This window comes from Nannobrachium achirus, assembly GCF_963921795.1.
Source record: "Nannobrachium achirus genome assembly, chromosome: 6".
Taxonomy (NCBI): domain Eukaryota; kingdom Metazoa; phylum Chordata; class Actinopteri; order Myctophiformes; family Myctophidae; genus Nannobrachium; species Nannobrachium achirus.
Window position 1 is genome coordinate 50451595 of NC_137815.1, and position 17488 is coordinate 50469082.

General features: G+C 44.8%; 1 protein-coding gene across 1 annotated transcript; it reads right to left on the reverse strand.

The window, feature by feature from the left end:
• Positions 1–459: 459 nt before the first annotated feature.
• On the reverse strand, positions 460–12883 carry LOC308287153 (kelch domain-containing protein 3-like; the record flags this gene model as incomplete). The annotated part of the gene is made up of 6 exons (XM_080728273.1): positions 460–477; positions 2595–3676; positions 7661–7856; positions 10197–10268; positions 10707–11000; positions 12656–12883. The coding sequence occupies 6 exons, from the start codon at positions 12881–12883 to the stop codon at positions 460–462; spliced, it is 1890 nt and encodes a 629-aa protein (XP_080584399.1).
• Between the last annotated feature and the right edge of the window lie 4605 nt (positions 12884–17488).

Below are 17488 nucleotides of genomic sequence, written 5' to 3' on the forward strand. Positions count from 1 at the left end.
TTGACTACATCTGATGTTTTTATTGTAACACTTTTTTTAAACACATTATAACACACCAACTGTAGCAGCACATAGAGGATTATAACATTTCGGGCTTGGCCCCTCAATGAATGTTATGTTTCTCTGTCAAACTTGGTCACTTTACATTATCTCCCCCCCCCCCCCCCCCCCCCCCCGTAATCCGGAGTTCCCCAAAACATCTTCTACCATCTATATCACAGATTGCAGTTAGTCTAAAATGCTGCAGCCCGGCTTTTAGCTGGAACCTACAAGCATGATCACATCACTCCAGTCCTGGCCACTCTCCACTGGCTCCCTGTTCATTACAGAATCAATTTTAAGATTTGATTGATTGTTTTTAAAGCATGGAACGGGCTGGCACGTCAGTACCTCTCTGATCTCCAACATGATTACGTCCCTCCAGGGCCTTGAGATAACCACAAGTTGGCCAAAAACGCTTCAAATCATGAACACAGCCTGCGATGTGCGAGAAATGTTGCACGCACATTCCCACTAGGTGTCATCTGTCAAGGAAGATGCCACCCTTCTCTCTGGCCTGTTATAGCGCCACCAGCGGGTCAACTTTTGCATAACAAATTTTTGGAACAAAATGCCTCAAATCACGCAGAGTCCGATTGCCGTGAAAGGCCCAAGAACACTTTTCACATTGGCATATTATAGTGCCACCAGGAGGCCAAAAAAACCTACCTGACCTGCTTTTCTTTGATTTATTTTCCCACTTTTATTGCTTTTCCTGCTTTTTCCGCTGCTTTTTTCCTTTCCTACTTTTTCCTGGCTTGGCCACTTAATCGCTGCTTGCAGCTATATTTTGATTCATTTTGTATTATTTTATCTTAATTTTTACTATATCGGTATTACTTGTGTTGATTGTTGAATGTATTTTCTTTTGTGCAGCACTTTGGAAACCTTGTGTAAATAGTGCTGCGTATAAATTGGGTTGAATTGGATAGGCTGAATGTTGCCGAAGCAACAGCTACTGTTTCTGGCAATGTTTTCTGCATTTTCTGCACTTTGCATGATTGGATATGGAGTGACTAGTGAGGCATATAGTAAGGGAAAGTTAGCCTCATGCTGGACCAATCTGGGAACTAAATCATTTCCAATATCTTTCTTCACAAATGTGTTCATAAAGGTGTCTACTATCACCTCTGAACTTTCTCAATCGCAACTCCCTCTGGAAACGTTGTGGGACCCAATCAAAGTTGGGGGTATTGGGATACCCTGAGCCTGGGATTAAAAGGGGGAAAAAATTGCCAAAATGAGCGTATGAGGTGTGTAATTAGGGTATTTTTGGGCTGCTGAATCCATTCGATTCCAACCATTCGTTTTCAGTTAAAATGACTCCTTGGCCATAAAATAGGCCTAATTGGCTAAGGCTTAGCCAATCATGTCATTCGAGTTCACCTGTGTCCTGTTAGTCCCTAAGTTTTAAACCCTGTGTTTGAATGTTCCTTGTGAGATTGTATCATGTTATCCTGTGTGTCTTGATTGCGCGATCTTGAATAGTTTTCATGAATTCAAACCCTACTCCAACCATTTTTTTTATTGCAAATATTATATGTCTCATGGATATACAAAAGTAAGCGTGGCCTATTTTATGGCCAAGGAGTAATTTTTAATGATAACTAATGGTTGGAATGGATTCAGCAGCCCTAAAATACCCTAATTACACACCTCATACGCTCATATTGACAATATTTTAATTCTTCCCCCTCGGGATACCCCCAACTTTGATTGGCTCCCACAAAGTTTCCAGAGAGAGTTGTGATTGAGAAAGTTCAGAGGTGATAGTAGACACCTTTATGAACACATTTGTGAAGAAAGATATTGGAAATGATTTAGTTCCCAGATTGGTCCAGCATGAGGCTAACTTTCCCTTACTAATAGTGTTGTAGGATGAATGTGTTTTCCCTTAACGCTTAAAGCCTTAATGCTGTCATCTCCAAATTCGTATAAAACATGTGAAAAGTTAAATATTTTAAAAACTACAACATGAAAAAAAAAAGTGTTGTTTACATATCTGATTCATTCATAGGCTGCCCCTCTAAAGTTTAAACATTAGCTCTCTGGAAATTCTGATATTTAAATAAAAAAATAAACAATTAACAAAAACACAAAGGCCTCCACCTTTGCAGTACTTTTCTTCTCCCACTTTTCACGTTCACGTTTCCTGAAGTCCTCTTCCATAACTGTCCGTTCCTTATGTATTTCTGTTCTTCGTTAATTCCTGATGGAGATCAACTGGGCATAGAGGTTTCTATTCCCAGAGATCTAGTATGCAGCCACGTCTTCCCTGGTGCAGTTCAGTTGGTTGGTAGTGATTATTGACCCTCCTGTACGATGCTGCTTATATACTTCCTGCTGGGCATCTCTGAGCAGTGAGCACATTGCTATACTCTGCTAAATCTGAATAAATGGAGCGTTTTTGAAGAGTGGCAATCTCCTCGTCTTCCCCTTTCTTCTGTTCCAACGCCCGGAACTTGTTATCTGCTTGTTATCTGCTGTTGTCACACATTTCCTCTGAGTGAGATTGCTGTTGCTCTTGTGTGTTCTGTCCTTTTTACTGGCCTTACTGTTTTCTTTTTCTTTTGTCTTTTTCTTTTTCTTTTCATGGCTGCCAGTTCCCACCTCATGTCGTGCGGGAGTTCCGACGGCTCCAGACCGTACTCAATCACTGCTAGCTTACATAACGTCTTGAGACTAGGACTCAAGTCTAAGATGTACAGGTGATCTTTAATATCGTGTGTGTATCCTCCAAAGAGGATAATACAATCTCCCACCATACAACAGCACATACCAGACCTCCAACACAGTGCTTTCCCCTTGGGCTCAACCTTCTTCCAGGAGAGGGTCTCCGGATTGAATTTCCACAGATCATGGGTGTTCCGGTTCCGAATAAAGTCGTAGCCACCAAATATATATAGCTCTCCATTGTAGGCAAAGGCTGAATGACCTTCGCGTTTTTCTGGAAGAAGCTCTGCGGAAGGTGTGCTCAGCCAGCAGTTGGTCTCTGTGTCAAACACTCTGATATTGTTCTCGATCTTGCCCTCGTCCGCTTGGCCACCAAATACAAACATTTTTGTTCCGATGATGGTGGCAGAATGATTTGACGAAAGAGCCGCCGGAGTACCTCTGGTGTTAATTAAAGACCAGACCATTGTGGTGGTGTCCAACTTGTGGATGTCATTGATGCATTCAGTCAGCTGCCGGCCTCCAAATATATACATGACATTCCCCAAGACACAGGCCGAGTGGTCGCACCTTGCTTCCGGAACACTTCCCGAACTATTGGGCTTGAACCATCTGTGGGCCCCGACGTCAAATGCATAAAGTGCGTTGCAAGTGTCCCCCCAGATGGTGTACACGTAGCCCACCTCCTCTATCTCAATATTCACCAGTCCCCCCCAGATGTAGATTATATCTTCTATCAGCACGGCTGTGTGGCCCACGCACGTGGAGGGAACCTCAAGGCCGCGGTCTCCTCTTCCACACGTCACTGGGGATAACTTTGTCCAGCGCAAGGACAATGTGTTGAAGACAAAATGCACGTCGTTCTGACCCTTATTGTACATGTCTGCCTGCCTGTAGCAGTACCCTCCAAACGAGTACACCTTGTGCCCCACTGCCACAGCAGCATGATTGATTCTCCGTGCTCCTTTCAGACACACATGCCAGAAAAACATTTGATTGAAACAGGTTGGTTGCGTCTTTAAAATAATGGAGTCTCGCTGTGCGCATTACCCCTTATATCGATACAGTGGCACAAACCTCCCGCAAAGCTTGGCCAATCTGTGGAGTCGATGGACTGCTGATAATCTCCCTAATGTGCGGAAGACCAGCAGTATAGTTCATAGTTCATCAGGTAGAGTGGGCGTTTGGTTCTTTGGTTCGATCCCTGGATTCCTGGCTTAGCGTTGAAGTGTCCTTGAGTAACTGCTCCTAGGGTGTGGTTCAAGAATTGCCCACTGCTCCTGATAAGTCGGATGGGTTAAATGCAGAGGTCAAACTCCAGGTATACAGTATGTAAATGTATATGGCCAATAATTGGCCATTCATGTACATGGCCAATAACTCAACACCTGAAGGGGACACATTTATTACAGTTTTTTACACAGCTTTAAAGGGAGTGTTCGTCTAATACTTAAGGTGGGTATAGTCCATAGCGAGGGGGGGTTCTCAAATAATAATTTGATTGTCAGGGGGGACCATGACTTTTTTATTTTGGCTGGAGGGGGGTCCATGCAATTTTAATTTGTTGAATTTTGTATTAAAAAAAAGTTTTCTTTTGTTATTTTTCATACGTGTTTACTCCCCTATATTTATCAAGTTCCCCCTGATTAACTTGGTATATTCCGCTTCTGTAAATCTCCCCACAAGAAACGCATTCATTGGGCGCAGTCGGCGACTCGGCGGCAGTCGGCGCTGACAGCGCAGTGCTTCGAGTTTGTGTTGCATTCTACAAAAGTGATTGTGAAGCGAACAGAAGAACCAACACAGGGCTTTACACACGAGTGCTGCAGTATATCCTATACGTAGGCTATATTAATTAGGCCTACTTTAAACCATACAGCTTTTGGTAGGCTGTATAATAACTTGAATAATATGAATGCCATATTAATTTCGTATCGGCATTGCCAGGTTGTCATTGCGCACTGGGCTAAAATACCCTATATAGCCTATAACGTTCTCTACAATAAGTAATTGTAGATGATAGTTATATCTATCAAATATGGTTTTATATAGCAAATCAATGTCGGGAAATGTCCATTTTGGGAGCGCACTGCATGGCGCACTGGTAGATCAGCCAACGTTATACATCTTTAGATGTAATACAGTCACAATACAGTCCATGGAAGTGAGGCTTTCCAAGGAAGAGGTGACGTTTTATTTGTTTTAATCGCTTCATAATTGACCGAGCCATGATGAACTTAAACCAGAAGAACAAAACGTAATCCATCTCTCTCTCGCTCTGTTCCAAATCATGTCCAAATGGAGACGCTTCATGCGCGGAGCGCAGAGACACACAGAGAGAGAGAGAGAGAGAGAGAGAGAGAGAGAGAGAGAGAGAGAGAGAGAGAGAGAGAGACGTTCTTGCTAAAGTAGTTGCTGTTTGGTTTATTGCAAGATTTTGCGAGTCTGCTGGCCGCCGCTCGTTTTATTTTTTGATCGCCCGTTTCCGACCGCAGGTCAATAGGGCTAGGCTACCCTGCTTGGTCACCGCCTGGTTACATTGTGGTTGAACTTGAAGAATTAATATTCACAGGGAGATGGAGGATGCATTATTAGTCAGCTTGGATACATACATGTCCCGTGGACAGACGTGGACTAAGCAAGGCTTGTTGCGGTTGACAAAGTGGAGCAAACGTATCCTATATGCAAGAATGTTGCAACTTCTTCCCTCCCATAATTCGCACTGACTACCGAATTATGTATGAGAATGTGGCCTAAGACTGAAATGTATAAGCAGTCATATCTGTCAAATATTGTTAGTTCAAGGCAATAACAAGGCTTTCGGCAGGGAAGGAGGTAGGAGAAACAGCTTGGTTTTAAACTGTACTGTACTGTTCTGTACCCTCAATCAATCAATCAATCAATCAATCAATCAATTGTCAAATAGGGTGCTATATTGTGTGTGTGTGTGTGTGTGTGTGTGTGTGTGTGTGTGTGTGTGTGTGTGTGTGTGTGTGTGTGTGCGCGCGTGCGCGTGCGTGCGTGTGTGTGTGTGTGTGTGTGTGTGTGTGTGTGTGTGTGTGTGTATGTATATATATATATATATATATATATATATATATATATATATATAAGAAAATGCATGGCCCCCCCTCCCCAATAAACTATATATATATATATATATGTTACAGTATGTTCAAGAAACCAGTAAAAGTTGTCAAGGAGCACTCGTTTTGACGTTCACCACACACTAATCACCACCAGATGGCGACGTCAGCCACTGCTCTGCCATTCACCAGAGTGTATATAAGAGAGTTACGTCACGCTTTGAACTCGCCGCAGACCGGAAGTGTTTACTCTTTATTTACTAGCCTAGCCTAGCCTAGCCTAGCCTAGCCTAGCCATTAGCTCCATTGTAGTCACTTGGACAGGGCGTTTAACGTGCGCTTGCCCAGGCCTTACGGCCTGGGCATAAATATAACGATTGCATTCACCACGGCTTCGTAACTCGCGCGGCGCTCCGCCGGCCGCGCGGCCCTGGCCCGCTCTTCGCGGCCACTCGCGCCTGCGGCGCTCGGGGGCGAAGAGCAGGACCAAGGTCCGCTGGCCTTCGCGCCGCTTGGGGCTTCGTGGACCCAGGGGGGCCTCGTAACTCGTTTGGGCTTCGTGGATACAGGGGGGCTTCGGTAGCCGCTCGCAGTGTCGTGGACAATAGAGCGGCGCACCGCCTGGAGTACGTTGTTGTGGCGACCGCTTGCTCCGCCCCGTGCCGCACCACGAGTGCTCCGCGTCTCGAATGTGCTGTTTCTCTAATATACTATGACATATATATATATATATATGTGGCCTAGCGATATGGACGACACAGGACACAAAGCTATATTTGGGGTTATTTATTATCCGATTACTCTCTGAAGGTGAGAGCAATATTAAAGTTAATTTAGAGTTCCCAAACGTATTCAAGGTTGACAAAATAAAAAATAAAATAAAACAAAGAAATAACAATGGTCTGTCTTAGACACTTCTCACTGGTCACTGTTCTTGACCACAGGCCTTTGTCACAGTCCTCAGTTCTTGGCCTTTCACAACCTTGGCAGATACTACTTCAAATATTAACAGGCTTTATATAAAGTGCATAAAAATAACTGTAGTGACAACTCCTGTTAAACAAGGATAAAGAAACAAAACATCACATACAGTACCTTTACAATTGACAGTAAACAAGTACATTTAAATGAAATGAAATTAAGTAGCATACTAAATTCACTCAGAACATGGACTCTTTGAGCTCACTTAGATGCATAGGACACAGGTCATCAACCTTCTTCAGCACTACACAATGGAAAATAATCAATAAACATTACTTTCAGTATAATGCACAATTACAAGGTTCTCAATTACAAATAATAATACACAAGTTATCCTAGCAATACACTTACAATGATTGCAGGGTGAAAACAGCATGACACTCCTCCCTTGCTTTGGACCATGTGCACACAATCACCATGTAAACACAATCTGTAAACATCCAACGTATAAAATTACCACCCATGACCGATATTACACTTTTACCTTCCATAAAACCATATTGTGTTACTCATTGTGCACAGAAACAGCATATTGTGCATATTTACCACGTTTTAGAATCACAACAGCTCCTCACATGAGTTTGCAGTGACAGAAAATGGAAGACGCTTCACTTCCTGTTTCTTCTAGTACTATTTCTCCGGAGGAGTTCTGATGCCCAAGGGGTGATGCGCCATCTAGTGGTTACTGGTGGGAACCTTATTTTCCACCTGGCTACATACTCCCCTGTTAAAGAGTCACCGTCCTCGGTGACTTAATTAACTTTATTAACTTTCTTCAAAACCTCACACTACATCATGTCTGGGTGAAATGGCGTGACATGTAGATCTGGGAACATGATGTGGATTTGGGTGTACCCCGGCGTTTGTTCTCTGCGTCCTACGTGGTGCATCAACCCCTATATCTGAGCCAGGTGTAGCCACAGCATTTGTGTCTACCTCTGGTTCACTATCAGAAGAGGTCAAGTGCACCGGTTCAGCATCATCTCTAGACTCTATGTCCTCTCTGTCAGATACCTCACCCCTCTCTACATTGACCTCCTGACTCTCCACCCTCTCCCCATTTACACCCTGGTGCAGCTGTGGACAAGAGACTTCCTCTAACACTACACACTCAGGATCTACATAGACAGGGACAGACCCAGGAGGGGCATGAACAGGTGTCACTGTAGGGACACTAACACTCTCTCTCCTGGGGGCAGGAACAGGGCCTACACATGGTCTAAGGTCATTTCTATGGATCGTCTTAACCGGACCACCCTCCACGGGCTCTACCGTATGAGTGGTACCTTGGATCTCAACCACTCTATGAACAATAGGGCTCCAAGCATCTTGGATCTTGTTTCTGCCCTGCGGTCTGTGGCGAAGGTACACCAACTGGCCCACATCAAGCTGAGGACAATACACCTTGTGTTTGACTAACTCCAACCTTTCTGCTGCTTTCAGCTCAGACTGCTCCCTTGCTCTGGCGTGCGCTTCATTAAGTCTCTCCTGATGTACTATTAACCAATCATGCTTCTTTCCCTGCACAGGCTCCTTTCCCAACAGAGCATCTACAGGGAGGTGTGGATGAACCCCAAACAGCAGATAGTAGGGTGAATAACCAGTAGTCGCATGGGGTGTCACATTGTAGGCATAGACTAGTTCTGCTAAGTGCTCAGGCCAACGGCGCTTCTTTTCTGAGGGCAGAGTACGTAAAAGGTCATGAAGGGTTCTATTGTACCTTTCACACTGCGCATTTCCCTGAGGGTGGTGAGGTGTGGTGCGGCTTTTCTTTACACCATACAGTTTGCATAACTCTGCAATAACTTCACTTTCAAACGTTCTTCCCCTGTCGGAGTGTAAACGAGCAGGGGCCCCGTACTTCATGAACCACTCTCGGAGGAGAACTTTAGCAGTAGTATCTGCTTTCTGATCCCGTGTAGGGAAAGCCTGTGTGAACTTTGTGAACACATCTGTTAATACTAAAACATTTTCCCGACCATCGGAGGCCGGTTCTAAGATAGTGTAATCTACAGCAACCACCTCTAGAGGCCGTGTGGCTAAAAACGACTGCATAGGAGCACGTATCTTGGGCTGGGGCATTTTGGTGAGGACACATCTCTGACATTTTTTTACCCACTGCTCTACATCATCATACATTCCCACCCAGAAACATCGCTGTTTGAGAAGGTGCTGTGTTCTTTCTATTCCTTGATGCCCCATGCAATCATGCACACTCTCAAGGACTGTTTCCTTCAAACAGGTAGGTAAGAGGAGCTGGTGACATTCGCCTAGATGGACATCAATTATCACACGATAGAGTAAGCCATCAATCTCCTTAATCCGGAACCACTGTCTAAGTAAGGATTTAACAGGCTTGGCTAATCCTGTTCTCTCTTTAAAGGTGGGTTTCTGTTTCCTGTCCCAAAACTGTCTGAATGTACTGAGTGTGGGGTCACTGCTCTGGAACTGGCTTAGCTCCTCCTTAGAGTACCCAGGCAAAGTGGGGGAGTTACCCTGTCCGTCACTCTCATCTATATTCTGAGCGGCCTCTGAGGCACGTACCTGTGTCACTTTACAACTCTTGGTCCCTGCAATAGTTAACTCTGGACCCAGAGCTGTACCCTTCCTGAGATTACAAATGGCTACACAACCATCAAACTCAAGGTCATCTGGGTATGGTTGGGGCTCCCCTGCTAACGGCTGCCTAGAGAGGGTATCGGCAGCAGTGTTACAGCGGCCAGGGCGGTACTTGACCTCAAAGTCAAAAACAGCTAACTGAGCTACCCATCGTTGTTCAATGGCACCCAACTTAGCTGTGTTAAGGTGGCACAAAGGGTTGTTATCGGTTATGATAGTGAACTTAGAGCCAAGTAAGTAGCCTCTGAACTTTTCTGAAATTGCCCACTTAAGGGCAAGTAGTTCCAGTTTCATACTGCTGTAGTTCCTGTCATTTCTCTCTGCATCACGCAGTCTCCTACTGGCATATGCTATTACCCTTTTAGTCTTGCCTTGCTGTTGATATAGGACCGCACCTAGGCCTAGACTACTGGCATCCGTCTCAACAGTGAAAGGAAGAGAAAAGTCAGCATAACCTAACAACGGGGCACTAGTGAGTTTTTCTTTGAGCAGCTCAAAAGCTTCCTGACACTCTGTAGTCCATAAGCTACTAAACAACTGTTTAGACCTGGATGGGCTGGTGTGCTGGTTACAGGCATTCACCACATCATGTAACGGGGCTGCGAGCTGAGAAAATCCCTCTATGAACTTTCTGTAATAAGAGCAGAAACCTAAATAGGACCGTAGATCCTTTGCTGTACTGGGAACCTTCCACTGCTTTACTGCAGCTATTTTATCAGGGTCAGTCCCAATGCCCCCTGCTGATATCTGGTGCCCAAGGAACCGTACTTCTGACTGCAGAAAGTGACACTTTTCTACCTTGACCTTAAGCCCTGTTTCTCTCAGTCTATGCAGGACTTTCTCCAGCCTCACTAGATGATTCTCAAAGGACTGCGAGTACACAAGAATATCATCTAGGTACACAAGCATGATTTGGAACACCAAGTCACTCATTGTTGCCTGCATTAATCTCTGAAAAGTGGCAGGTCCATTGCAAACCCCGAAAGGCAACCTAGAGTATTCATACAACCCAAAGGGTGTTGTAAAAGCTGTCTTAGGTATATCTTCCTTGTGTACTGCAACCTGATGGTACCCACTAGCGAGGTCTATAGTTGAAAAGAACTTTGCACCATGCAAGGCATCAAAACACTCGTCGATGCGGGGCAACGGAAACGCATCACGTCTTGTCTTTGAGTTTAGTTTCCTGTAGTCAACACATAGTCGTAGACTACCATCAGCCTTCCTGACTAAAACTACCGGTGAAGCATAAGCACTAGTGCTTTCCTGGATAACCCCCTTCTTTAACAGCTTGGTGATGTGCTCCCTAACCTCGTTATACTGTGTAGGTGGTATACGCCGATAGGGCTGTGCCACAGGCACGTCATCTACCAAGTGGATCTCATGTTTGACTCGGTCAGTGTAACCCAGGTCCTCATCTTGGAAAGCAAACACGTCTGAAAACTGGGCTAGAAGTACAGCTAACTGAGCCTGCTCTTCCTCTGTGCCTCCTATGTGTAGCCGACCCAGTACTGCCTGGATGTCACTGTCTGTGATTTGTCTCCCTTTCTGGTCAATAGTTACTTCTTCCTGGTCAGCTGAGATACGCTGGAAGCGCACCTCTGTCTGGTCATTGTCAACACACTCCACCTGAGACAATATGCCTAGCCTGGTCCGGGGATGCAACCATACATCCTCCTGAGAAAAATTCACTACTTGCACTGGGAATATAGGCCTAGTGGTCTCGGCTACAGTGGGCAATAACACGAGACCTCCCGGTAAAAGTGTGTTAGTCGGTTCCAACAACATGTAAGTGTTATCATCAGGTGCTGGTTTGATCCCCTTTGCATACACTGTGGCAACAGAACTAGCTGGTATGTGCACCGCATCTCTGCCTGTTACCCTGGCTGTGGATGACCTCCCTACAAACTCGCATTTCTGTACTTGTTGGAAGGCTTCCCCCCAGTCTGGATCAAGTTCTCCTCCCAGAGTGACGTCAAACTCTGCCGTAACCAACTGTTTGCATCTTTTTATGATGTTCATACCAATGAGGCCTGGCACCGGTTCCTGAAAACCCTGTTCCGGTCTACTCAACTCAGTGTTCTCCCTCATTGTCTCCTGTGTGGTTGGATCTTTGACAACTAAGAAACCACATTCTGGTATGTGCAAGCCCATAGTCTCCATATCGAGTTCAACATAACCTAAGTATGGGATGGGCAGATTGTTTGCTGCGGTCAATTTGAGCCATTTCGCTGTGGGGATCACATCCTCCTCATTCCCTAGTAGATGCTGTCTAAAAAAAGATGCAGAAAGGGTACTGACCTGGCTCCCTGTATCTAACAGGCACTTCACTGGAACCCCCCCAATCTGTACTTTAACTTCTCGACACTCACCCACTGCCCGCTCAAGAAACCTCTCACGATTCAAGGTCTTAGAGCCTTTAGTCTCCCCTCGGATTGCCCGGCTCACGGCCTCCGAGGGTGCTAGTTTTCCTGGTGTGCAGCACTATTGGTAGTAGGCTGGCTCTCTGATCCGCGCTGTGAACACTCTTTGGAAATATGTCCCACCCCCTTACACCTGAAACAAATGGGTTTCCCATCCTCTGTGAACTGGGGTTTTGGCCTAGGCTTTCCACCCCTGTCTCTATTGAGAGTAAGACTCTCCTTAAATGCCATGGTTAGTTCCCCTATAGCCTTGCTCTGCTCTGCCATTGCTTTGACCAGGTCCTCTAGAGTGGTAGACTTTTGAGATGTAACACTAGAGCACTGGCCCTCCCCCTTGATACTGTCACACACTACCTGCCTGCTCTTGGTAACCTTGGTGTTACAGGGCTTCTCTTCAAGGGACCAGGCAATAGCCTCCTCACGTACTTTTAAAAGAGTGGACTGGGGCTTTTCCCTAACCATTTTGCGTAATTCCCTTCTAAGAGAGGAATCCTGCACGCCCTCAATGAATTGATCTCTCACTGCCATCTTAGCATCTCTTACAGCATATGGGTTTTGTTTCAGAGCTAAACGCAGGATCTGGGAAAGTGCATGGGAATACTCCTGAATATCCTCACCCTCTCTCTGCTGCCGACCATAAAAAGCTTGTAACAGCTGAGCTACGCTACGCTTCTCTGCATAAGCCTCACGTAACAAAGTGTACAACTCCTCAGGATCACTAGGATCTCCATCACTGCATAATCTGATCTCCTCTAATGCAGACCCTTTTAGAAGAGAGAGAATGAAATCAACTTTGTCGGCAGATCTCTGACCTCTGGTCCTGATTACACGATCTACCTCCTCAATAAATTCCTCCACTGAGCGACCATCTTTGTCGCCGCTAAAGGGCTCAATCTGTCGCTCTCTAGGCACATAAACATACGACCTGTTTGAGGCAGTTAAAGCGGCAATAGCTTCCATGGCTTTCTCATGTTTCTTACTCATTTCAGACAGCTGGGCTTGCAGCTGCACGACAGGACTGGTGCCTGCCTCCTCTTCGTTGCCCCCTTCTGCGTTGCCGAGCATGGTGAAATGTCTATGTGTAGACAGAACTCAGTCACTTGCGATGCTGCAGATTGTGGTTGCTTGGGGACTGCGTCTCCTTCCCTACGATGATCTTCTTCTCCACCGGTCCGGTCACTGGCTCTCCACAGAAATTCCAGGTTGGCCTCAACGTCTCAGATCCTTTCCAGCGCCGGCCTCCTCGTTGCCACTACAGTTATTTATGCACCCTATCAATCTGTCTGATCTATAAAAAAACTCAGGAAACTCTAAACAATTGATAACCCCACTCCTGGTACCAAAATGTGGCCTAGCGATATGGACGACACAGGACACAAAGCTATATTTGGGGTTATTTATTATCCGATTACTCTCTGAAGGTGAGAGCAATATTAAAGTTAATTTAGAGTTCCCAAACGTATTCAAGGTTGACAAAATAAAAAATAAAATAAAACAAAGAAATAACAATGGTCTGTCTTAGACACTTCTCACTGGTCACTGTTCTTGACCACAGGCCTTTGTCACAGTCCTCAGTTCTTGGCCTTTCACAACCTTGGCAGATACTACTTCAAATATTAACAGGCTTTATATAAAGTGCATAAAAATAACTGTAGTGACAACTCCTGTTAAACAAGGATAAAGAAACAAAACATCACATACAGTACCTTTACAATTGACAGTAAACAAGTACATTTAAATGAAATGAAATTAAGTAGCATACCTAAATTCACTCAGAACATGGACTCTTTGAGCTCACTTAGATGCATAGGACACAGGTCATCAACCTTCTTCAGCACTACACAATGGAAAATAATCAATAAACATTACTTTCAGTATAATGCACAATTACAAGGTTCTCAATTACAAATAATAATACACAAGTTATCCTAGCAATACACTTACAATGATTGCAGGGTGAAAACAGCATGACACTCCTCCCTTGCTTTGGACCATGTGCACACAATCACCATGTAAACACAATCTGTAAACATCCAACGTATAAAATTACCACCCATGACCGATATTACACTTTTACCTTCCATAAAACCATATTGTGTTACTCATTGTGCACAGAAACAGCATATTGTGCATATTTACCACGTTTTAGAATCACAACAGCTCCTCACATGAGTTTGCAGTGACAGAAAATGGAAGACGCTTCACTTCCTGTTTCTTCTAGTACTATTTCTCCGGAGGAGTTCTGATGCCCAAGGGGTGATGCGCCATCTAGTGGTTACTGGTGGGAACCTTATTTTCCACCTGGCTACATATATATAGTTTATTGGGGAGGGGGGGCCATGCATTTTCTTCAAGTCACGCAGGGGGGATCACCAAAAAAATCTGAAGGTTGGGGGGGGGGCAAGGAATTTTTTTTAAAAGTTACAATCTGTCAACCAGCCCCCCCTAGTGGATAATAAACGTACACTCCCTTAGTTGAATGCTTGATTCTGATTGGTCAATCACTGAATTCTGCGGTTCTCTACAATGACTGATGAGCTCTATAACAAACCACTGTCTAATCAAAGACACTTCATTTTGTGCTGTATCCAACATGACAGCCATGTAAACAAACATGCAATGTCATTTACAGCTAAATATTGCTCTCAATAATGTTTTTTGAACATTTGAAGAGTGAAATAGACAATGAAGTAACCGAGAAAGTATTATATTTGATCAACACTTCCTTATTTTCCAAATCTGAGGTGACCGTGTCTGACCACAACACGCTTACGGAATACTTTCATTATACCGCAAGGAAGAAATACTTTGTTTTGTTGTTGGGTCAATTTATAAATGAATTTAGCCATGTTAATAAGCAGGATAGGGGTGAGAGTGCTTCCGGGTCACGAATGGGACAGTAGTGCGTTTGAGGAGCTGCTGCTCCCACTTTCATTAAAAAGTTATTTTTCAAAGCCTCACTTGCTTTTAAACTCCACTAAAAGTGCAGTAATAGCATCCTCTACAACTTTTCATTGATTTGAACCGAAAAAGAAGTTGGTAGAATGTCTAACTCGCAGAAACCAGCGGTCTCTGCAAAGCCGCAGACACGCCAGGCCAAGAAGGACGACCCGCCGGCGCCATTAACAACTGCGGACTTGGCCATTGTTCTTACACGGTTTGACGACTTAAATGCATCCATAACCTCCGAATTCAAGACAACTAATGCAACCATCGCTTCACTTGAGGCGAAAATAGACAACGTGCAAATCCACCTCTCTGACCAGGGACATCGTCTGACGACACTGGAGGAGAACGCGTCGCGTTATTCCGACAAGCTCGCCGAGCTGGACGCTAGATGTGATACTTTGGAGGATAATTACGTTAGAATCAAGGCCAAGGCTGTCGCTATTGAGTCCCAGGGGCGTAGAAATAACGTCCGTATAATCGGATTACCCGAACTAATCGAAAAAGATCAGCCTAATACCTTTTTTTCTAACCTACTTGTCGAAATTATGGGCAAGGATCTGCTACCTGAAGCGCCCGAGCTTGACATAGTGCATCGGGCCTTGGCTCCCAGGCCTGGGCCTGGTGCCAGACCTCGGGCTGTAATAGCTCGTGTCCACCGTCACCGCATCAAGGACGCCATAATTCGAGATGCCAGGAAGAGAAGGGGAACCCTAAACTACAAGGGGACCCCTGTTCAGATCTTCGAGGACCTGCCACAAGAAATCATCGAACAGCGTTCGGCCTATCGAGACGTGATGTCCGCCCTGTACAAACGCGGCTTCAAACCGAAGCTCCTACATCCATCTCGACTCTTCATAACCACCGCGGAGGGGAGGAAACATCTTTCCTCTCCAAAAGAAGCCGCAGACTTTTTGAAGAAGAACCAGGGGCAGAACGAGGGGACATCGCCTTCATCTTCGACCGCATCGGTTTGAGAAGGGATGTATTAGTATATTGGTCTGGCTAGTCTGGCCAGCTAACACATGCTAACATGCTATATATGCTCCAGTAATTTTATTTTTCTACTTTTCTATTTTTTCTACACACATATGGACGATCTCTCGTACTCCACAATGGATACTACAGTGTAAAGTAAATGTTTAGATGGGTTTGACTTGTGTTATTTGCTATGTCACTTTTTTTTTATTTATTTATATTGTTTTACAGTAGCTTGTGGAATGGTCGATAGTGTGTGGGGTTGGCTAACTAGCTAGTACATGCTAACAGGGTTTTTTTTCTTTCTTTAATTTTCCTATTTCCTTTTCTGACGTAAATACGCAACCCTTTTTTGACTGATATTATATGATCAAACGGCGTATGTAGACATGTCCGTTCCAACGGTTAATGCGAACCACTTGTTTACTCAATTAGGTATTTTGTTTACGGCGAATTCTATTGCGCTTGTGGTATGCTAATATGCGCTGTTTCTTTCTCTCCGTACATGACGATTACGTTATGGCGGTTTAGTTAAGTGTTAGAGAGCGATCGAATGCTTTGCACTTCATGATGACATGATTGTAGTCGAGACTTCTCGACATGTTTTCGTTGTTTTTATACTTCATCTTCTTACGATGTGGCTCTAATATGCTGATAGCCTGAGTTGGTTGTTTGTTTTTGGTCGGTGGCCGCCATTGTGTGCCTCTGACAGGATGGACCAAACTGTGAACTCTGAACTCTGAACCACGCTCGACAATTAATGGTTCTACGCTGCCTCTGCCGGCTGGGAGGTGGTATCACTACTATTTTTGTTACTTTTTCTTTTTGGTTGTAACAGCAGCCTCTCGACTGGCAGGCCTTACTTTATTTTACAACTGACTCATGGACATTAGTTTTTTTTCTTTTTTTACCTTTTAGATAAATATGTCGCCACATAGCATCTTCCCTCTGGGATTATATAACCTATTATGTTTTTTTTTTAATTTCTGATGTCTGGAGGCTGCCTTTTGGGACCCGGTGGCAGTCCAGTATTGGGGCGTCTGGGTGGGCAGGTTAAACTTCCTGTCCACCACCATGGAGCACTACCTTCATGGTGCATTCGGCTTGGCCGGGCGCTCCAACGAGCACAATTGGCTGTGTTCGTGGGAGGGAAGTCGATTGGGGAGGAGGAACAGAATTTGTCTCTGCATTAACGGTTTCCACAGTGGTCAGGGCGCCTGTTCAGAGAGGGGTGGAACCGGGGAGGATAGCGTGTACCTCCACATGCGTTACGCCCCCCTGGTGAAGCTCCTTAATGTCAGGTGAAAAGAAGATGGTGGCATGACGGATCGGGTATCGGAGGAGACCCGTTGTTGTCTTTACCCTCCCAATGACTACTGTGGGGATTAGCAGGGATAGGTCTAACGTAGAGTATGGGGATGGGGGAATTGGCTTGACACTAAATTGGGTATATGGGAAAAAATGTTTTCTTTTATTATCTCTTAAGGGTAGGGTTTCTCTTCCTTACAACTGAATGTGTACGTACCGTGATCGCCTCAGATCTTGTGATATTTTGTACCAATGATTATTGTGATTGGAATGTGATTTGGGGTGCCATCACTATGTGTGTACCTGCCTCATTGTGACATTGTACCTTAATAAAAAAGATTTGAAAAGAATAAGCAGGATAGGGGCGCCTGCTGGCCTACTGGTCCGGGTGCATACCACTTAGGCATTTGCCACATATATGGATGCCTGGTGGCGTTG